The 22,931-nt window shown below is 43.0% G+C and overlaps 1 protein-coding gene across 2 annotated transcripts in view; it reads left to right on the plus strand.

The window, feature by feature from the left end:
• The first annotated feature begins 1,113 nt into the window (after positions 1-1,113).
• Positions 1,114-22,931, plus strand: part of DGKH (diacylglycerol kinase eta) — a 160,780-nt gene continuing 138,962 nt past the window's right edge. For both annotated transcript variants that reach the window (XM_057409708.1, XM_057409709.1), the window contains exons 1-2: positions 1,114-1,536; positions 8,533-8,715. In XM_057409708.1, coding sequence (XP_057265691.1) covers positions 1,480-1,536; positions 8,533-8,715 — 240 coding nt within the window. In that variant the 5' untranslated portion in view covers positions 1,114-1,479. The remainder of the gene's footprint in view (positions 1,537-8,532; positions 8,716-22,931) is intronic.

A 22,931-nucleotide genomic window follows, 5' to 3' on the forward strand; every position in this document is an offset into this window, starting at 1 on the left:
AAGAGAGAGAGCTCAAGTAGCAGTGTGCCATCTTTTTTCTTTTTGCATGAAAAAAAGCTGTAAAACATGAAGAACATTAATATATCCTTAAATAAAACTCCTGTAAATACAAACTACTTTCTTTGTTCTTGTGAAATTAAGCTCAGTTTCTGGCATTTGCACTTACCAAATAGATGACCCAGAGATTACTTTTTGTAATCAACCATGGTAGCTGCAAATCCAAAAGGGTGGGCTGGAATGAAAAGGAATACAGAAAAACTGGGGTGAAGACACCATTATTTTGGATGGTGACTGAGCTTCATTTTCTCACTCTCTCTTCCAATACTGCTCTTTCACATATCCCGCTACTCTGCAACAACAGGGAGAAATGAATGAGTGAAAGCGTTGAGTTTGTTGGAGATACAAGCTCCACATGAAGTGTTGTAATGCACTGGCTGGTGTTAAAGGTTATCCTGGTAACTAGTAAAAAGAGGAGACTGAAGTATACACACTGTATACATTATTTTTAATTATTTTTATTAATTTATTTATTATTAATTAATCAAAGGCAAGATGGAGGGCAGAGAAATACTGCTACTCCATAAGGCAGGTGTGATGGCCCTGGAAATGAAAGCCCCCCCATCCTGGACAGGGCCTACACATCCATGCTGTCTTCTCTGCATTTGCCATTCAACATTCCCAAGTCTGAAACGTTTCTTGAGGTACCTGTGGGACCATCCGGCACCTCTGTGAAGGAAAGCGGCTGCCCGAGGAGCGTTAACGTGTGGAACCCCGCTCTCAGAGCCCTCCTGCGGGGCACTGAGGGCTGCCCCAGCACCAGGTCCTGACCTTGACGCCTCCTGGCTCCAGAGAGAACTCAGCTCGGAAGCAAAGTGATGCGCAAAGGGACCCCGCTCTCCGCCCCGCATCGAGGAGGGCCGGGGAAGAGGAAAGGATGCATAACCCCGTGGGGTGTCAGCGGCCCCGGCGCACCGAGGGGGCTTCCCCCCATCCTCGCCCGCCGGCCCCGCTGCGCAGACAGCCGAAGCGGCTGTAAACCGGCTTATGCTCAAGGCGATTTTCTCGTAATCGGTCGGGCTTCCCGGGGCGGGGCGGGTTGGGTTGCGTCGGGTCGGGGGACCGGGGAGCCCCCGTGGCGGCGGCGAGGAGGGCTCGGGCCGCGCACCGGAGGACGCGGTGACGATGTGAGCGGCGCGGCAGCTGCGGGCCGGCTCCCCCGGGAGCGGGGCTGAGCCCGGGGGCCGTGGGAGGGAGAAGAGCCGGGCGGGGAGGGAGGGAGGGAGGGAGCGAGGAAGGAGGGGGCCTGGACGGGGCCGGGGGAGAAAAAGGGAGGAGCGGGGAGGGGGGAGGAGAGCGGCGCTGGGGACGCGCTGCCGGACCGAGGAGCGGCAGCGGCAGGAGGGAAGCGCAGCCCCGCGTAACCTGCGCTGCTGCCAGCCGGCGCTCTCCGCGCGGAGGTCGGGGACCTGCTGCGGGGGGATGGAGCAGCATGGGTACCCTTCCTATAGCGCCCGCAGCCCCGCCTGGGAGGAACTGGTAGGTACATGCGTGCCTCGCAGTTGCACAGGCATTTCCTACCCTTTTTCCTGCCTGCATTGTTCAGCCGGGGGGTCTGGCTGTCATCCTTATCTGTGCTCCCTCCGCCACCCCCCGTCCCTTCGCTTCTTCCGACCACGCTCCGCGGCAGCGCCCGGCCGCTGGCTTCCGTCCCTTCCCCGCCGGGACGGGGGCTCGGAACCTTTCCTCCCCACCGTGTCTGGCTGTTTGTTGGCGGGCTCGCCCCTCAGGGGGACGGGGTGTTCATCGGCCTTTCTGAGTTCCACTGCCAGGGTGGAAAGCCTTGGGTTAGCACCGAGAGCCTTGCCTCAACTTTGCCGGGGGCGGGGAGGTTGTATGTTGATACCGTTAAACGCCTTCTCTTAGCGCAGCAAAAGCGAAGTCCAGCGTCGGGAGGCAGTTTCCAGAACGAGACACTTCTTTTCCCCTTCTTCTTCTGTAGCCAGGTTGGGGATCACTCATGTCACAGCAGCAAAGCAGGCCAGGGCTGGGGTCCCCCGCTGCCATCCTTATTTTTGGAATGCGGGAAGGGAGGGGAGCGCCCGAACTGGCCAGGAGGAAAGCTGCGGTGCAGCGGCTTTGTGGTTTGTTTAAGCAAGTCGGAGACCCTCCTTCAAGCTGAAGGAAATCATGTCACCAGCATCCTCAGCCAGCGATAAAATCAGATTTCCCTTTTCAGGGCTGTCTGGTCCTGCTCTTGGGCTTTTCTCCATTGTGCAAACACACACACACACATCAGGCAGGGACAGCTAAAAATAGGCTCTGGGTAGCTGCTTGGGAGATTTCAGGCTATCTGAAAGGTCAAGGCTAGGTTGTTTCTGGCCCTGAACTTGGTGAGGTGACGTGAAGCATGGACCCATGCCACTGCCAGTCTCCTCTTTAGACGGCTGTGCCATGTTTTGCTAACTCGTTACGCTGGTCTAGGGGCCCTGGTTTTACTTGTAAACCCAGTTTTAAAGAGCAACTGCGTGAAAGCTGTACTTTGTCTCAGTGTGCTCATCCCCAGGAAAGCAGCAGCCCAGCCCTGGAAATACCCAGGGTGAACTAGGTTCACCCCCTTCCCTGTAAGGATTTGTAGCCCTCCCAAGTACATTTTTACGAGCCTCATTTTTGTTGTGAAGTTGAACATCCCCCTTCATTGCCCTCTGCAGTCCTCCAGCCCCAAAGCTGCTGCCGGAGATGCAGCTGTGATAGGGAAAACAGCTGTATGCGTGTTCCGGTAACATGCAGCTGACACCGAAAGGATCAGGCAAGGGAAACCCGAGATTTTTGCCTGGAGAGATGAAGACATTGTGGGAGGAAGGCAGCAAAGCTGATTCCCGCGAATGCGTTATCCTATTAAACAGTGACATTTAAATTGGCTGCCGTCATCTGAAAGTCAGCTGAAACTTGGGAGGCTGATGGATTGCAGCCCCTCCACTTGGAAATGTGGTATCCTGGCTGAAGCATCCAAACCCATTACCTTCTGTGCACAGGGCTCAGATAAACAAGGAGCACATCTTTTTCTCCATTTCCCCCTCCCCCAGTAAGCACCGGGATTTGGGTCATGTTTATCATTTCATTGCTGCATTTGTTAGAGTACATCCATGAATGCAGTTTTAGTGTTAACCACTGTACTCATTTCCTTTACAAGACTCTAATTTCAGCTAAACCACTCAATCCTATACCTGGTAACCTGCTGGTAAAATACACAGTCTTTGTGGCAAAAGCCGCATCATTCTTTGTATCCACTCGTGAGCAGGCTTTTTATTATAATGGGGGCAAAGGAGGTGAAGAACTGCATGATGAAGGGAAAAACAAAAGTGCCCAGAACTCTCCCTCACTCTCAAAACACAGAAAAAGAGTAACAGGACAGAAGCACTATCTATTGCAGGTTTTGAGTCTGTGCAAGCTCGTTACCTATGCAAATTGTCAGAAGTCATTGGGAGGTGCTCTTCCTGTAGCTGCTCTGAGAAATACATGACGGACATCAAATGGAGCCACGACTTCTCCTTTGCCTGTCAGGGCTGGACTTGTCTGTGTGCAGTTTCAGATTTCTATAAAATCCTTTCTTTAACTCGCAGCTCACTTTGAACGGAAAACTCTTCCTGACTCCACTGAGTCGCCATTAGATCCTCCATGATGGAGTTAATAAAAGTAACAAAAATGTAAGGCTCATCCTGCATTCTTCTAAGAGAGATTCAGTGGCTTTGTACTCAAAATACATGTAATATATGTTTTACAAAGGTCTACACCTGACATTCACATGAGACCTGAGTCTTGAGTTTAACTTTCCCTTGAAATGTATAGATGGGTCCTAACACATTTGCAAAATGATGCTTTATTTTGACAACCTCCACTGGTTTACACCTTTTCACTCTGAAGCGTATGTTTTTGTAATCTACAGATTACAGGATTGCCTTGGCTACTCCTGAAACAGCCATCAGCGACGTAGTTACTCTCTTTAACATTGGTATGCATACATTTTGCTGAATTTTGGCATCCCCTTTGGTAAGGAAGCAGAGAAAGAATAACACGGCTAACTTGATCTACAGAGGGAGTTCAGACAGGCAGGTCTGAAACTAATTTGCTCAGTGTGGGGAGCCCAGCTAAAAAGTACAGTTATCACCAACCACTGAAATTAGAAAAGATCGAATAAAAACTTCAGCATCATGAACACTGTTAACCTGACACAGATACTACTATTAATCCACTTTTTGAGGTAGAGGGAAAAAAAAATATTGCCCTTCAGTTTATTGATTCCAAAGTGACCTAGAGAAAAAGTGGTAAATACGCTTGTTGCAAAGGGAAACAATAGTAGAGCTGGAATAATTTATGTTCCTGGAATCAACTAATGCGTTAGTCTGCATTATAATCTCCAGTGCAGCTAGAGTGCATGTGTATTTGGATTCTTTTCTAGATTGCATATGCATTTTAGCAACACATATTCTATTATTGGAACTGGATGTGGTTGAGTTAAAACGTTCTCACAGTGCATATATATACCCAGCACTTCTGGATTCTTTGAATTTAAAGGGCAGATCATTAGCTGATACCAATTGGCATAGCACAAATGATGTTAGTGGAGCTGTTTTGTATCAGTTGCCATCTCCCTTTAAATGCCAACACTTCTTTACGCTTTTCACCAGGTTCTCTTGCTTCAGTTAGGAAACTAAAGGTAATTACTAAGAAGCATGGAATTGAGTATATTAAATGAAAGATGTAGCACATGCTAAAAATATTTTGTGTTTTTAATGGTTGCATATATAGCCCCGTATTCTTCAAAAGCCTGTCTCACAGAAGTCTAATGGTACCATTTGCACTACAATAATCATAGCTGAATATTCACTGAGCTGAAATGTACTATTCAATATTTCTCATATTGAGTGTGACAGAGATCACCTAGGAGAATTTCAGCTGTGAGATGAAGGGATGGAAGTCAAGTTGGCAGTCCTTACTAAGGCGAAGTTACCATGGCTATCTTAAGCAGTTTTATCCGGGTAAAGGTTGGAACTGGACCCTGATTATCTAACTACTAATACCTCTAAAAAGAAAAAGAAGTGGAAACAGTGAGATCTTTAAAACCGTCTTTGTGCACAGCAGCATGTGTTTGTAGAAACAACTTCCTATGCTGAGGTGAACGAATAACTCAGCTACTTTCAGGAACACTTAATGCCTGGTTCCTTCATCTTGAAGAACTCACAGATGACTGTGGATTTTAGAGCCTGTAATTACACAGATTCCACTATGTACTTCACAGAAACCATATTCTCATTGCAGGACATCTCTTATCATTTGCAGATTTAGGTTATTACTACTCACATTTAGGTTATTACTACTGAAATCTTCACATTAGGTGACCTGAAAGAACATTTCCTAGTACTTCTTTTTTTTTCATTGCATTCTGAAGTTTATTGAGATAGGATGAAAGTGACATTCTTGGAAGTGAAAGGCTGGTGCATCCTCTCCTCGTAATCCAATTCTTGTGTTTGGTCAGTCAGGAGAGAGGAAAATCACAACAGGGTAGCCCATGTGAGAATCCATGATGCCCTCTGTGAGGTGCAGAGACTGTGCAGAAGCCAGGGCTGTTAGCTAAGCTCTGAAAAGGAACAGAAGTTGAAGAACTGTGTTTATTGCTCGTTTCACCTACAGATATTCTTTTGCCAGCTTTTACGTATTTGAGATGAAATCTAGTGAAGAAAGTTTGAGCTGGCTCTACAGATACCTGAGGAGATCTCCAACTCCTCTGCTGGCATTGTAATAGCCGCTGGATGTCACAGGAGCTGTTACATATAAGAACCAAATTAGTAACTTTGTTAATGTTCGAGGCCAGGTTGGATGGGGCTTTGAGCAACCTGGTCTAGTGGAAGGTGTCCCTGCGTGTGGCAGGAGGGTTAGAACTTGATGATTTTTAAGGTCCCTACCAACTCAAACCATTCTATGATTTTACTTTTCCACCTAATAATGATGAAACAATGCATTCACATCCATTCCTAAATGGTCCAATGTTTGCTGGTATTAAAGACAAGTTTTTAAATTAGTGTAACCACTTGTGAAAGCAGTTTGAAAACAAACCAGATTAGTGTCTTCCTCTGGAAAATACTGGTGCTGTACATTTATGATTCCAAAACTTCAGTGGAAGGCTGTATTTTGGAAATACACTTTAACCACCTACTGTTTTTAGGATCAAGGTCTGAATATATAGGGAACAAGCAATCAGATATTATTTTATTGAAAAAAAAACCACCACAACCCAAACCCAAATGCTTAAACATACACATTTTGGGTCATCAATGGAGTCACCTTCATGATCCCCCTGAATTCAAACATCGTAATCCCAAATTATGCACCTCAGTATTTCACTGTCTGTGTGTGCCTTTCCCTCGTACTCTCTCATCACACGTTTTTGACTGAATTTAGGAAGGTATTCTTCATGGGTGAAATGATCACTTGTAACCACGTAACGAAGTTTTGCACGTAACTTCGCCCAGGATCCTAGTCCTGTGACACAAACATATAGCAGTCGCATGCACAACAACACAACTAGTGTTGTTCAGCTAGTGCTGTTTAATTCAGTGGAATTAAATGGATTACTCAGTCTTGCTGATATTCTGTTAGCATTAAGTGTTCCTCAAATCACAGTCATGGTTACACGTAATACATGTTAGTATGAATTAGAAAACCTGTCTTTTTGTCCTCTTGCAATGTTCAATTGCCATTTACCTTCAGAAGACTCAAGGAATTGCAGTGAGATGTTTTCTGGCGTAATTTGCTGTTCCTGAAATTAAGGTGCAGAAGAGAAGGAAGGGAGGGTGGAAAGAACAAGTATCCGTAAACATTGCTTTTAACCTTTCTTCCCAGCTGTGTCCTAGATTAATTCACTGAGAGCAGTACAGACTTGTGCTTGCCCAAGTTTGATCCCATGTTTTTGAAAAATGAGAACTCTCCCTCAGGTGAAGAGTGAGACAAGACAAGAATCATCCCTTAGTTTCACAATTAGCCTGTAAGGAGAAGGGATGATATGAAAACTTCATCTGTTTAGACATGTGGTACTGATGGTAGGATTTAGGCCCTATTGTTATTCTAATAGAGATTATAGGTAATATGGTCAGAATGCATTTAAAATATACTTTAATGCATATTTTATTTTTTTTAATCTATTTTTTGCCATGTTTTAAAATATAACTTAGTAGTTAAGTGATCCTATGCGAAGCAGAATCACATTTGAAGTACCTGGTGCAGTAACACAGTACTAAGCCACAAGACCTGCATGGCTTCATGGAAATATTTAATTTTCATTATTGTGAATAAAAGTCTCAATAGAAGAGATGGAATACTCTGGTTTGTATGAAATTCAGGTGGTAGCAAGGTGTCTACCGTGTAGGATAGATTGTACACTAGGGGTTTTTGTTTCTCATTAACTGCCTTGTATTTAGGTACTGCAGCATTCTATTAGCATATTAAGAGATGTCAGTTCCCTTTCTAGAAATATAAATAGAATTGTGGGGATATGGAAGCCACAAGTATTGATTGCTTTCTTATGTTTAATCCGGTCCATGCAGCTAGGAGCTGTGTGTTTTATTTAGTATTGCTGTGATTTAAATGCTTATTTTGAACACTTGACTACATACAAACCACAATCATTTCGAAGTCCCACAATTCAGAACATGTGGTGACATTTCAAGATCGTGTGTGCTGCCAGATCTGAGATTAAAAGGGAAAACTGACCCTTTCTTTCCCCAAAAGGCTCCTCTTTTACAAAGACAAAAAGAAAAAAAAAAAAAAAGAACGGAGTAAGAAGAAAATTAAAACTAATAGGAGAAAATAACTGGAAAGCAATGCGTGCATTTGACAGAACTGCCCAGTGCTTTGACGGGGAAGGATGCCACGGGATGGACAGGTGGGAGGCACAGATGAGGAGGAGCCCATCGGTTTAGATGCCGTCCACCCAGCCCCCAGAGATGTGCTGTGGTCCCACGGGAGAGCTGCACGGTCCGCGGCCGGACAGCGGATGGGCAGCCCTCCCGCCCTCAGAGCTGGCGGGTTTCCCGTGCTGCCGTGGAACGATTAGGACTCGGCTTCCCCCTCTGAGCCACGCGGGGCTCGGTTCCGTGGGGACGCCCGGGCAGGTGCGGGGGGACCCTCGCCAGCTTCGCCCCTCAGCCTCGCCCCGCCGCTCACCTGCGGCGCGCCCACCTTCACCCCGAGACGAGCCACGGCCACGGCCCCCGGACCCGGCGGCGCCCCAGCCCCTGCGAGCGGGCAGCGGCGGGAAGTGGCCCTTCCCCGCCAGAGGGGGGCGGCGGAAGATGGCGGCCGGGCGGTCCGCTCGCCTCCGCCAGCACCGGGCTCCGTCCCCTCCACCGCCGCCTCCGTCCCCTCCTCTCCGCACCGCCTCTTTCCCCACCCTCCCGCACCGCCTCCTCCTCCTCCCCGGGGAGGGGAGCGGCAGCGGCTGCCCTGGCTGAGCCGGGCTCGTGTGCTCTCTCTCGGCAGGAGTCCGGGAAGATGGCCGGGGCCGAATCAGGGATGAGCGGTGCCGGGATCCCGCAGCAGCCCCAGCCTCAGGCCCCGGCGGCGGCGGGGCCCGCGGACGAGTCGTCGGACAGCGAAGGGGAGCACGAGGGCCCCCAGAAACTCATCCGGAAAGTGTCCACCTCGGGCCAGATCCGCAGCAAGGTAAGGGCGGCAGGACCCGGCGAGCCCCGCTGCCTCCGGGGCAACTTTCTCCATCCCCGTGCTACGGCGAGGCCAGCCTGGAGCCGGGGCCAGCCGTTGCATCCCGCCCGCATCCCCGGTAGCTGCGGCGGGCGGGGGGGCCGGGGGGTGAGGCAGCCGTGCCTCTTCCTTCCTTCCCTCTCTTCCCTCTCCCCTCCTCCCCGTCCAGCTGTTGCGTCCACATCTGTCCCCGGCTGGCAGGAAGAGCCCCCGGGGCGGCGGGGCTCCGCGGGGCCGGAGGGGAAGCCGCCTGCCCCTGCAGCCGCCCTGCCCTGCCCGGCGTCCTGGGTGTGGGGGGAAGCGGCGGGCTGCCTCCCTCCGGCTCCTCTTCCTCGGCGGCGGGCACCGCTGCCGCAGGGATCCCGCCCTCCCTTCCCACGGCGTTTCAGCGAGCCCGTGCTCACCAACTTTCCTTCCCCACATCCCCGTCTTCTCCCCTCCCCTCTCCGGTCCCAGGGGGCCGCCGCCGTGTGCGCCGGCAGCCAGCCCGTGGTGGTACATCGGACTCCCGTTTGGGAGCGGGAGTGGCGCCAAGGAGGGAAACGCGGTTTCCAGTTTGAAAGGCACCTCGCGGGACGGGAGTGAAACTTCTATTCCAGCTCGCTCGTGGGGCTGGATGCATAAAGCAGCTGCCAAAATTTCGGGTTATTGAAGGTTTTGGCTGCCGGGGTCATCCTGGTGGAATTAACTTTTTGATGGATGGTGTGTTTACATCACGGTTTGTTGGTTTTTTTTTTTTTTTTTTTCTGGGAAAATGAACTTAAGCAAGCCTGCTTTTAGAAGTATAAAAATATCTAGACCTGACTTACTTTCTGTGGGAAGGATCCCGTGACTTTCTACAGAGCGTGGTCCATACTCAGAGATGGGGTCTGCACAAAGCCGCACTGGGCAGTGCTTAGGGGTGCAGCGGCATCAAGATGAAGGATTTTGCTGCTAAGTGTCTGGTTGTGAGGGGCAAAGTGACTCCATGCAGGCCCAGGCAGATCACACTTACACTTTGATTTCTAGACAATAGATCTTGTGGTGTTGTTTCCTTTACAAAGCACCCATGAAAGTTAGTAAGGATGTGTTTGTGGAGTCTGGTCAGATTGGTGCTGTTCTTCCCTTGAGCTTTTGCTTCACACACTACATCCAAAAGGCAGCCACTTTGAAACATAAAGCATCAGTTGTTAAACAGGAGCATTGTCCCATTATGTGAGGTGGCAAACAATTTTTTCCTCAAACCTAAACAAAACATGTCGTGCCATTTTGTTGCTAAATGTTAATTTTGCTTTTGTGAATGAAGGCCTGGCTAAAGGTTACTATAGTAAATAATATATTATTTACTATACTACTGCATCGTGTTGAAAACTTTGTCCTGCACAACCTTTCAGCTTTAATACCACTTCTGTGTGGTGGTCTTAAGAATGTTTTAAAAGTGACAGAAGGTGATGCTTTACTGTCTGTGGTGATGGTAGGTGTATTTGAGGTTCAACTCTCACAAAGGTTGATTGCGTATCAAAGGTTGATACACACCGACTATTCCTACCAACCGTAACAGGTTGGTGGGATATTCTCTATTGGATGGCTGGGAATGAAAGCAAAGCCTGAAGTTCTAAGACAGGTCTGCACGTCATGCTTTTGTTTATCTTCATTTGCATCTCAGTTCTATTTCTGTAAATCAGGTATATATAGGAAAAAATGTGTGCTGACACAATTTGAGTCATAAAATGCTGCTTTGCTGGTTGCAATTTACACTAATATGCAACTCCAGATATAAACATCTTTCTTTCAATTTAATTAAAAGTGATATATCTTTGTTAAAGATGAGACCCATGTTAAATAATTCAAGAGCACTTTATTTTATAACTCATGATGCATTATTTAAAAGTAGCTATATTTAGACAGACAACTCCCATTTAGTTTAAGGGTGTTGTGTGTTTCGCTGTTGTAGTAGTTGGTGATCAGTGGTTACATGAAACCACTAGAGCAAGGAACATCAGGGAGCTGCTCTTTTACCCAGCTAGTCCCTTTCATTCAAATTAGATTTGTTAAGCTTCGCTTACTCAGTGAATGTGTTTTTAAGCTAAGGTTTTAATTAAATGGATTGAGTTTGTCTTACAGCTAAGAACAGACTTTTGAAAGAACCCAAGAGGTGTATGTTACATTTATCACTGATGCTTGTGGGCCGTTTAACACTGTGCTATTTTTCTCTGGGGGTTGCTTATATACTTACTTGAAGCATGTCAGCAACGTGGTATCGATTCCTTAGCTCAGAACTATACCCAAAAGTCTCTGCTGGTAATTGTTTTTATTTTACTTAAGGAAGAAGTTATTTTTAGGTGTTTTGGTACAGTTGATCATTTGTGAAAGCTACCATATGGTCCTACTTTGCAGATAGAATCATTCAGGAGTAGATTTTTTTTAATGTGTATAATAAGATTTAGCAAATGTATGTATAAGAGCAAACTGCTTTCGCTAGCACAAACATAAGTCTAAGGATTTCTAATACCTGTAGTGTTCAAAGTGAGTTTTTAAGCTTTGCCCTCTTCTTCCTGCATAAAACCAATTAATTATTTGGCCAAGGGCAGGGGGTAAAAAACAGAATGGGAAAATGAAAGAATACTATACTGGGAGATGTAATTACACTGAAGTTCATTGTTTGTTTGTGACATGCTAATCATATTCTCACAGTTCTACTTAGAAGTCAGTTTTACCATAGCTTGCCCACGATGAGTCGTAACTTCCTCTGCAAACTGCTCGACTGACTTAAGTGGAACAACTTATACAGTAAATCACTATGAGAAATGGATGAATGTCAGGGCCAGACATTTAGGTAGCTTCTATTATGGGTGTATTTTCAGTTCATGCATATATATTCCTCGCATTTTTAGAGTACTTTAAAGGCATGTCTGTGTCAAAACATTTCCATTACTAATTTCCCTGAATAGAAAACTTGAAGATCAACATGTTTTGGTGTCTGTAAACCTGAGGAGAGAACAAATCTTAGTGCAGAGGACTAAACTATTGTTTGGGCCAGCACCTTGTTTTACCTAGCTACCTGTTTGCTCAAGCCCCATACATGGTTACAGAGCCACACTGTACCAGGAGGTGTCTGTAGGGGAGTCAGGACCAAAATTAGTTAGCACTTTTGGGAGATTAAAGCCAGCATCTTTAAACCTCACGCTGGAAGCTATTGCATCTGTGGAGCTTGTGTGTGTTCTCTGGAGGAAATACAAGGGAATAGACAGGTGGCAGGTACCCTGTGAAGTTTGAGCAGTTTTGAGACAAAATCCCCCAATGGAGAGCATTGAAATGATTCTTGACTGGATGATACTTATGCACCATTTCCCCCCACTGTGGGAGACCCGAGTCTTTCATATATAAAAAGCGTCTTGGTAAAAACCATTTTTGTAATATGTATTTTGTTTTTATGAGGACTTTGGAAAACTGTACTCGGGCAGTTTTGATGCAGTATATATGATGATGTAGAGTGTTGTACTGTGGATTGAAGATGATGTGGAAAGTTCTCTGTGTGTCTCCGTTAAACTTGGCTTCTTAACTTTTAAAGACACTGGTTAAGACGGGCAGGGTTGGTGCTGTCTTAAATGAAACAGATGGCTTCAGTTCTTGGGGCTACAGCTCAAAAACTCTGCCTGTCATCAACTGGCTTCTAGTTTCTTTAAAGTTAATCACTTTAGTGCAAAGTACATTCCTTAAAAAGATGGTCTTACTTCAGTTCTTTATATCTGGAACCTGTTGAGAAGGGAAGGTTCAAATTAGAGCAGACACTTTCTCTCTTTAAATTCTGCTCATCTTGGGGATGAGCACAAGATTAAATATGAAATAGTCCCTGGATATTTGGGTGTCGTCAGATGAGCACAGTTACTGTTCCTACTCTTGTTTTGAGTACTGTCTGCTAAAAAGTGCATATGAAGAATAGAACTTTCATCACTGACCTGGCTTCCTACTTCAATGGGTCCATGTGCAGTTAATGGGAAAGCTCTGCTGGATATGTGTTTTGCTCTCAAATCTGCAATTTGGTGTCTGGCCTGTGTTTATTTTTGGATGAAGCAGACATTCTGGAGCAGAAAGTGTAAATCAGGAAATGCAAGAAAATATGGTGTATTGAGCAAGATAAATACAATGTATCTGGGAGGATGCTTTCTTACTCTCTTTCACCCCAGTGTTTTTTGTTAATAATAAAATTACTGTAACATGGAAGATGTTCAGAAACATAAGTATGTTAAAATTAGTGGAGATAATACAGTGTTATTTAGTTAAATGGCAAGAGTTGTTACTGGAATTATCTTATCTGAGGCCTTAATGTATTTTTTAAGTGATCCTAAATCATTATGGAGTAATAAAAGTAAATTAATTAAATTCCCCACTGTGTTTTTATTGACCATAGTGGATAGCACCAGCCATTTAGGAACTGAGCCTTCAAAAAAGTTTCTAACCTCTTCCATATGGTGGCATTTGACAGTGCCAAGTCCCAATAGTCACTTCCTGTTTGTTTCTAGTATACATTTCTATCCGATTACTATAGCTTGTTAATTCACGTAAATGTAAAGTGCTGTGGTTGATACTAGCAGTAGACTTAAAGAACATCATTCTCTGCAATGTAATATGCTTTTACTACCTTTGATAGTTCCTGATTTACTGAGCTAAATAGTGGTTGATTCTTTTCTGCTTAAGAAGACATGATTTTTATGCACCAGAAGTTCTCGGGAAAATGCTGCAGTAGCAGTTAACCCTGAAAGGGAGCCTTTACATGCATGAGGATTGTCTGAACCTGCACAGCTTCAAAACATATTGTAATCTTGTGATTTATTCTGCAGCTGCAGCAACATGTGTAGTGTCAGTAAGCTTTATTATTATGTTTGTACAGCATGGGGCAGAACTAAAGTGCCCAAGTGTGTAGCAGTTGCCCTCAAGATCTTGGCACCTGGCAGTGCCCACAGAAGAGGTTGAAGGGTGCTGCTGCATATCTGTCTTCAGTATTCATATTTTCTATCATTTTTGGTCTGCAATTGAATTAGTTGTACTGTATATACATCCTTAGTAAAATTTTTCACCAACTTTTCTTTTTCCCCCAACTGTTGTAAAATCTGGCAAATTTAATTCCCTCCCCACATCCTGGGGATTTTAACCTATGTTTTAAGTGAACTAGCCAGAATCAGTTCATCACTCTATGTTTGTGATACATGGAGACACACATACTTATGCACAGAACAATATATTTAATGCTTCATATATATATATATTATTGAGTTCTAGAGGATGCCTTGAGAAAGCTAACCAGTTTTTAGTGTGAAATGGTGTGCAATATTTGTTCCTTCTCATACTTGCTGTTTACCAATATAAGCTTTCAAAAAAGGGTCAATTAATGGAAAATTCCAGCCAAAGACATGGTAGTTTGGGGAAGTTAAAAATGACTGGACTGAATGTGATACATAGAATCAAGCAGGGTTAGAATGGAAAGAGTTAGCTATTTAAGGCACAGTGGTCATTACCGCTCCACATGCTGACACATGTTTGTATAAAACTGAAATGAAATCTGCTAAGGCATTTTAGTGATGCACGTATTGGCAAAGCTTAACTTGCTAGCTAAGTACCAGAAAGGAGGAGCTTGTAACGTTTTTAAGTAGATATACACAAGCAGGTCTTCAAAGGTAGTGTTGGTTTTAATGCTTTTCTTTTTTCCCCCTAGAATCTTTGACGGGTTAATGCTATTTTGCAGTGAAGATAACATGATTTTTTAAAATTAATTATTTTATTTTTTTTTAACGTCCAGCCAGCTGGTGAGCTGTGAATGTGGGAAAAAAAGAGAAGATAATCGCACTCTCATATTTAATATAAGAGATTTTGATTGTTTTGTATTTTGTTCCAAGAAGCTGGGGAATGCTTTTTCTGCCAGAAAAGATCAGGTGAAACACATTGATCTTATTGTGTAGTTTACAGAGAATTTGTTTGTTTTTTTTTTAAGAAGCACAGGAAGAGACTAATTCAAGAATAAATGACAACTCGAAATCCCTTTCTGAGATATCTTATCTTGTGAACTTCTTGCATGCGGCCCTGAAGACACATAATGGCATGCCAGAGCGCAAGGAAGGACTATTCTATAGCTGGGTCTTCATCCATGTAAGGCTATATAGATAATCTGTGGACATTTTGAATTGTTTCCAGCAGTTACATCAGAATCCAAGGTGCAAGACGTATGAGTGCTGTATGAGTGCTGTATGACTAGCTGGGCTAGCCAAGTTAGTTTGGATTCTGTAGCAGAATATGTAGAATTACAGTGATTTTGTAATTGAAGTAGTGATCAAAAGCGTAGTCTGTCTGGCTGTCGCAAAGCCGTTATCTGAAGAGGAGTATTCATAGAATCATAGAATGGTTTGGGTTGGAAGGGAACTTAAAGATCATCTAGTTCCAACCCCCCTGACATGGGCAGGGACACCTTTCACTAGACCAGGTTGCTCAAAGCCCCCTCCAGCCTGGTTTAAACACTTTAATGGGTGGGGACATCCTCTTGACTAGCTGAAGACAATAAAAGGCAGCTTAGACCAGTGTTTCTGCTCTGGAAACACACCATAAGGCTACTAGAAAAAAACAAACCAAACTAAAACCAACCAAGCAACCAACCAACCAAACAAAAAACCCAAACAAACAAACAGAAAAACCCAACCCAGAACAAAAATCCCCGAATGCCAAACAATGTTACTGTCATTTCCTTTGAACTCTGACCAACCATGCTTCTGGTAAGTGATCTGTAGAACAATATATACAGTCTGGAGACCTCAAAATCTAAGTGCAGCCAGAAGGTAATGTATTTTTTTATGTGAATTCATTGAAGCTCAGAATATGGAGTTTTGGGTAAACACGAATACTCAGTCATTCTGATGTTTTGGATATTTTACTCTAATATGGATAATTAAGATACAGTTTGGAGTCGTGAAGGTAGGTCAGTAGCTCACTTGCAGAGGAACCACACGACCAATATTTTGTTTGCTTGTTTTTGAAATTCTGTATAGTTTTTTGTTACATAGGTGAATGTGACGTTAGAGAGTTTTCGACAGTATGGCTAGCTTTGTTCATTTATTTCAATTTGATACTTTGGTGCCTGGACTGTGCCTTTTCTGAAGAGAGAGAACTCTTCCTTTTACCTTTGTATTTGCCACCTTCTTACTGTTTTATCCTTTTCCTTCCTGCCTCCAAAAAATAAGTTGTGTTCTCCAAAATCTTCTTTTAAAAACCTAAGAACAGGCTACTAAATAACAGTGTGGTAACCACAGCTCTGCTATACCAAGTTCAAGCCACAACTCTCAATTTCCTAACAATGGCAAAAAAACCCACAAAGCCTAGCTTGGGGGCAACCATAACTTACATCTTTCACATCACGGTAAAAAGAAAACTTGTTCTTTCTTAATGTAAAAATTGTATTTATCACAGCAAACAAGCTTAATGCTGACCCGAAAAAAATATTATTTCATTGACATGCTAAAAATAAGACCACTGCAATAAATGCTATTTAAAATGAAATATGAGATTTATTCTATTAAAACATTTAAGCACATACTGAAACAGTTTAGTGGTCCTGTACACTTTTATATGATTAATTACTTCTTAAAATTAAGCCGCTGCTTAAGTGCTTGTTGGATGTGGGCCATACAAATTTTGTACATGAAGTCAGAATGTAGCTGACTTATAAAACTTTTACTGTGTAGGAATTATCCTGATATATTGCATAATTATGAAGAAAGGGCAGATAATCTTTTTTTCCAGCTAAGTTTTTCATTTGACTAATGTTCCTGCTTAGAAGCAAGTGGTGTTTCACCACTTAGATACTAAAAGCAGGATAACAAAAACCTGAGCTGTACTCCAGGGAGTGTTAACATTATTATAATGAATACGACAAGGTTTTATACTTGATGAGAATTTATTTGTTTATTAGATGGGTGGTGTGAGATTTATGATTATCTGAGCCATTAATTTCCTTGCCTTTAAATGTTTGGGGTTTGCAAATGGTGTGAGATCGTGCTACTTTATTGTCACTTAGCAACCTTAATAGGGTTTTGAAGCTGAGTAGTAGCGTGTGGGTGGTGAGTCTCCCTATGTATTTGCGGGGTGGGAAGCAACACGAGCCCCTCTGTGGGCAGCCTCTGAGAGGATTAATGTCCTGCCGACACCAGGGTCTTTCTAGATGTGCTTGCTGAGGAGGGCTGGCCGTGCCCTTGGTGTCGTTTTGCACTTCTGGCATAGTTCTGTGCTGGGAAGATCTGCCGAGGTTTTTCATGCCTGCAGAGATTTAAGTGGATCTAAAGGGCTGTCATGCTGCTCTGGTCAGTTATGTCCTGTTGTGTGGTTGCTTAAATTTAGCAATTGAGTCTGACTGGCTTCAGTTTGACAGCCGGTTGTCCTTATTGCTGCTGTGATGCTCTGGAGAGAAAGGGAGGTTGATGTCTTCCCAGCTCTTGGTGATAAGCATGGTTTGTTCTGGTTCAGCTAATGATGTCAGAAAGGGTCAGCATGGCTAACCAGCAGTCCCAGATGCTTGTTGGGCAGGGACTTCTTCCCTCCCTATGCACACTCTGTTGATCATGAGGACAGGCACATACTCCTGTGTTTGTTTTAATGCTCCCATAGAGACATCTTGCTTCTTGTTCTTGTCCTCCTGTCCTGTCTGCTGCTGTCATAGTTTCTTCAAGAATTTGAACAGAGAAAGGGTGACATCTCTTTTCATCCTGTGCCTCTGCAAGGTTTGTCCCAATAATCCCCATAAAGAGAGGAACTGCCCTAGACCAAAAAGTTTGTTGGGGATGGAGTCATAAAGAGGGTGCAGATACATGAGGTTGCTCCTCTGAATGGTTTCACTCTGCACAGCCTCCTCCTTCAGTGGTTCTGATCTTGGGAGCAGATGGTTTACAGGGGAGCTATTGACTTGAAAACTAATGCACCCTTTTTTTCTGAATTTCAGCTGTTATTGTTGTATTTTTCCTGGTATCTCAGGGAGCTTCACGTGAGTTACTCTGCAGACAAACAATGGTTGGCCTCAGTCTCAGAGGTCTGTTAAACTGAAAAAAGAGAGAGCAGAAAGGGTAAGAGGGGGTTTGTGAGTCAAGGATCCGATCAGTGAAATAATATGGTGGTGTTCATAGTGTAAACAGTAATTATTTCAATTTTATATTAACTTGATATGTTTATAATATGTGGATTTTGCCTGGGAAGAATGCTGAGAGGATGCAGGTCTACAGCGCGGAGCTGGTGGGAGTAAGCTACTTGGGTGTGAGATGAAGAGCCGATGTTTTTGGTTAAACTTGAGCTTTTGAGGAAATAAAAAATACTTTTATCATTTACTCAGCTTCTCGTTATCACACAAAGTAAACAAGAATAACCTTCAAAGCCATCTATCTGGTGTTAAACTTGATTTTCTGTCCCATGAGTGAATGAACTTGTTTAAGCAGGCTTTGCATATAACCTAGAAATCTGCATTATAATGATTTGTAGGGGGAAACCAGAATGTTAGTAAACTCCTGCATGGTCTCAGCTGACTGTGTCTTGTATTTTTGTTTTGTTTTGTTTTTTTCTTTATATGAATGAATGCTGGATTAATACATGTTTGCTGCTTAAGGAAGCAAAGAAAAGACTTTTATTTTTGCTGAGTTCATTGGTTAACATCTTATAGAGAGAACATGTTGATCATTGTGCCTCAAAACTATGTGCAGACAAAATAAAATTTGTACCTGAGACACCTTCCTACGTAGGCTGGTTGTCTCCAACCTTCCTCAGTCCACTGCAAATAAGCTTTCAAAAATTTAAAGGCAGTTATGCAAGTTAGGGTCTGTGTTTGTATCCTGTCTGCCAGATGACAACCGTTTTCCCTTGCCTTACTTGGTAATTTGATAAAATGAATTAAAAAAAATCCTCTGGGCTTCAGAGGGTTGTCATGTTTCTATCTATGCACCTGATGCTGCATCACAAAACTCTGTTCTGCTGCTTCTTCAGCATTTCAAAGGAAAAGAAGTACAGAACTTCTGACAAGCTCTTGTCAAAAGCAAGCTATTAAATGTGCTGGCAATGTCAAGCTGTATGCTTAAAATCCCATCAGTGCTTTTGTGTATTATCTCATGTTACCTGGTGTTGCCAGGTAAATATAACTGCAGTGAATAGCTTTTTCTTTTCTTTTTTTTTTTTTTTTTTAAGAATTCATAATCTTTATTTCAGTTTCTTTAAGCTTTGCCTTTTTCCCTAGATCTGATTATGTGCACACTTCAGATGATCTTCCGTCTTGTATAAAGAGACCAGTGGTTCTGTGTGTGTATGTACATACGAGCCAATACTTTTTTTTTTGTTTGTTTGTTTTGCTTACACTATTTAGGGTTAAAAAAAAGTAATTAAAAAAATCAGGTTTTCCCTTGGTCACTGCGTGCTCCATTAAGGACAAGATAAAAGGAGTTAACATCACAGGTTCTGCTGCTTTCCCATCCTCATCATCCAGGGATCTGCTGCCAACAGTTTTAAAAGGGGCTCCTGTTTCAAGTTACCATTTGAATCCATGATAAACCTGTGTCCCTGCAAGGTTTTCTCACAGTGAGAAGTTGGCAACAACTGGGGAATCTTACATTTTTCTATTTGAGTTTAAAAAATAATAATAAGTAAGTCACAGCCAAGGCAAGGGGTAAATGAGCTTCTGCTGAATTTTACGTTAAGGTTGATTATACCTTTTCTTTGAAATATACACCGGGGTTATTTATAGCTAATCCACAGTTGAAATTGCTGTGTGTAGGTGTGAGAGGTTATAGAGAGGGGCTTTTTCTAGGAAAAAAAAATATTTATGGGAGTTGTTACAGAATCATAATAGAAATTTTGGTTGGAAGACATGCTGGGAAGCAACATTGGGTTGCCCAGGGCTAGATCTCCCTGAATGTCTTAGAGATTGCTAGAATATGGCTCCTAATTTATTTCAAATGAAGTATTCTGGTCTATCTCTTCCTTTTACGCAAGTGTTGAGGATAACCTCAGTCTGCTGAGGAAGATTTGTCAGTATTTATAGGCCTGGTTAAATACCTTCAGAAGAAAAAAACAAAAAATCTGGTCAATGTTACAACTTTAAGAAAGGTCTTAATAAAAGGAATGTGTCTTTCTCCCCCCCTTTCCCCCCTCATACCTTATAACATAAGGCAGGAGTGAAATGGTGTGGTTGCTGTCTATTTATAGATTCAGTAATGTGCCAGTGTACACTTATTATTCCTAATTAGGACTACTCTAAATAATGTTTTGTTTGCATTACAGACAAACCTATGTGATTGCAGATCAATGGCATGGAATCATGTCATGCCTTATCAAGGTCTGAAGTCTTTCTCCTCTCTAAATAAAACTCCCTGGACTGATTGCTATTTTCAGATAGTCTCCCTACTATAGACATGATTTAATTGCTGTAAGAGCATTTGTGTACTGCTTTAGCTAAAATTTGAAAGCTAGAATTGTAAGAGGCACTCAGGGGAACTGGAAACTAAACTAAACTAAAATTTCCTATGAAACAAAATTGCAAGAAATTAAATTATTTCCACATTTTCTTTTGTTTCTATGTCATTCTGTATCATATTTGATGACCTAGAGTTTGACCGAGATGCAGTTGATCAAGTTGCAGTGCAGAGTGCCTGCAAAGTGCTGCACCATCTTCACCATTCTTCCCACATCACTGGATATAGCCAGTGGAGGTGAATCTGCAGCTTTTGCAGGTGGTGGCAGATGACTCAGAGGTCATGAGTACTGTACAAAAAAATACCCATCTACATGCAGCAAGGAAATGCTTGGCACAGGGAACTGATAAAATGTAGACTTCTTGGTCCTTGGTATACTTTTAATGCTTGCCCTCCTTTAAATTGTGTGTCATGGAAGTGATTATAAAACTCAAACTGTGCAGTTTGATTGCAAGACTGTATGAGCTCAAGCTTGGTCTGTGATTTTACTTGACCTTGGACCACTTAAACTTTGTCGATTGTTGCTAATACCACTAATCAGTTTTACCACAGCATTTGGCTTTGTAGAAGTACCACTTCCAATTCTTCTCCACAGGGTCTTACGCAGTGCTAAGCCTCTGATACTTGATGTGCGCAGAATTTTGTTGTGTAACGCAGAGAACTTCTGTGTTTTCTCTTTCATTGGAGAGATATGTAATGTAGCTTAAAAAGAAATTTATACTAAGCTGTATGACAGACATCATTTGCAGTATCCACAGGAAGGAAAAAAATAGTTGGTAGTGCTGAATTTTGCTTGAAAAAATTTTATCAGTGGTTAAAACCTAAGAATTATGTGCAAGGCTGTATTAGAAACACATGTAGTAGAAGTTTTGTTCTCTAGGTAGCTACACAGTTTATAGAATGGTTATTCATCTTGATAGGTATAAATAGGGGAAAATGTTCTGACAGCTAAGGTTTAATGGGTGGCTTTTGTTTTAATTGCAAAATTACTTTATTTTTAGATGGAAAGGTTGAAAATCACTAGAAGTATCTTGTTAAGTCGTATAATAGGTTGAGTTTTTCTGTTCTTTAGAGCCTTCTAAATTTGACTGAATCTGCACTTAATTTTTACCCTAGGGATTAGAGGTTACAGGAGGAATTTCTATACATGCTATCTGAAAATTGCTTGTTCTCAGCTTTTTATTTTTTCCCCCTTAACAAGTTAAGAACATCATAGCATGTCTATTGCAGCTATCTCCTCTTATATATCGGCTGTGAAAGCTAATTCTAAACTGAAACAAGAATGTGGTCTTGATATTTTATTGTTTTGAGTTAATATGTAGAGAAAGCTCATTTGAGAGTATTCAGGAGTAAATGCTCCCATCATTGCCGTTTCTTGGCAACCTGTACCAGGTTTATTGCATATAGGCAAGCGGCTGCCTAAGCACTGGTGGGAGGTTTTCATCTTCCTTGTTATTTTCACGAGTTGCGTAGAGGAGAGTACGATTTGAAATGTCAGCATCCTGGGATTTGGACAATGTGGATGCTTAGTGTTCCTAAAAGCTTCCGTGCAAGAGAATGAAGGATGGAGAGGTCAGCCAGTGCATTTCATCAGTGCAGTTTAAATGGAGTGTCATGTGTGGGACAGCTTCCTTCTGAAGCTAGATCAAAGCAGAGGTAGAGCGGGTTGTTTGCCAACAGCAAAGTAACTTGGGACAGTTTTCTGGGCAATGTCTTGGAGACCTGGAACTACACATCCTAGTAAATGCTTAACTTGCCTGTCTCTTTTAGTGACCTCCAAGTCTTTTGTTTTGGCCTGGACATGGGCATAATGTTGCCAATGAATAGGACTGTTGTAGTTTCTAAGTGTGTCTTCGTGTTCCATCACAGCCAGCAGAGGCATAAATGAAAGCTCAATGGAGGAGAGGATGTTCAGTGAATCAGTAAGGAAGGATGTAGTACTTGATCCACTTCTGTGTAAACTTCTCTGGACAGAGAACCAGGCACAAAGAAATGAGGAGTATCTCTAGAATAGGAGGGAGAGTGTGTATGACTTAGTGCTTTGTGCAGTGTGCGTAGTACGCATGTAACCTGCATTCATAAGTAAGGAGATCACACTGAGGAAATTTATAGCAAACAAGAAGCAGGATTTAAAGTGCTGGCTGCTGCACGTGTGTGCACCTAAGAGATACTGTGAGGCAGCTTGGTCAGGAGGGTCATCTGTGGGTGTTCCAGCTCTAGCACTGTCTCAGGTGTTGTCTGTGGTAATGGCTTTGTAACAGCTTTTCTCCTGGAAGCTAATGGTGCTTAGGGGACATGCTTAGCTCTGTGGGTGGATCTTAAAAGGGAGGATGTTGCCTGGAGGGCAGCATTCAGCCTATGGACTTTTTCATTGTTTTTTCTGCAATCTGTAGCTCCTGATGCACTCCAGTTTTCTTTTCTTTACTTCTCCTTAGGTAGGTCCCTACCCATGAATTCATGAAGTTGTTTCAGTTAAGAGTATATTTCTGATTGATGCTATCGGAGTACAAATAGTAAAATACAACTGCCCATCTTCTTAAAAATCCAGCTAAATCTTTTTCCATTTTTCAGGAGTGAAATGATGATGTTTTAAGCCTCTTATGTGTTCAAAGGACAAGAACTTACTTTAATTTAAAAACATTTATTTCCCTAATTGTCTGCTACACAAACTTGGAAGGCATAGAATGTTAATGGGATCAAAGGACTGCGATGTGG

Source organism: Pezoporus wallicus, unplaced genomic scaffold, assembly GCF_028554395.1.
Source record: "Pezoporus wallicus isolate ANWC-B61680 ecotype Strahan unplaced genomic scaffold, APGP_CSIRO_Pwel_v1 contig_2543, whole genome shotgun sequence".
NCBI lineage: Eukaryota > Metazoa > Chordata > Aves > Psittaciformes > Psittacidae > Pezoporus > Pezoporus wallicus.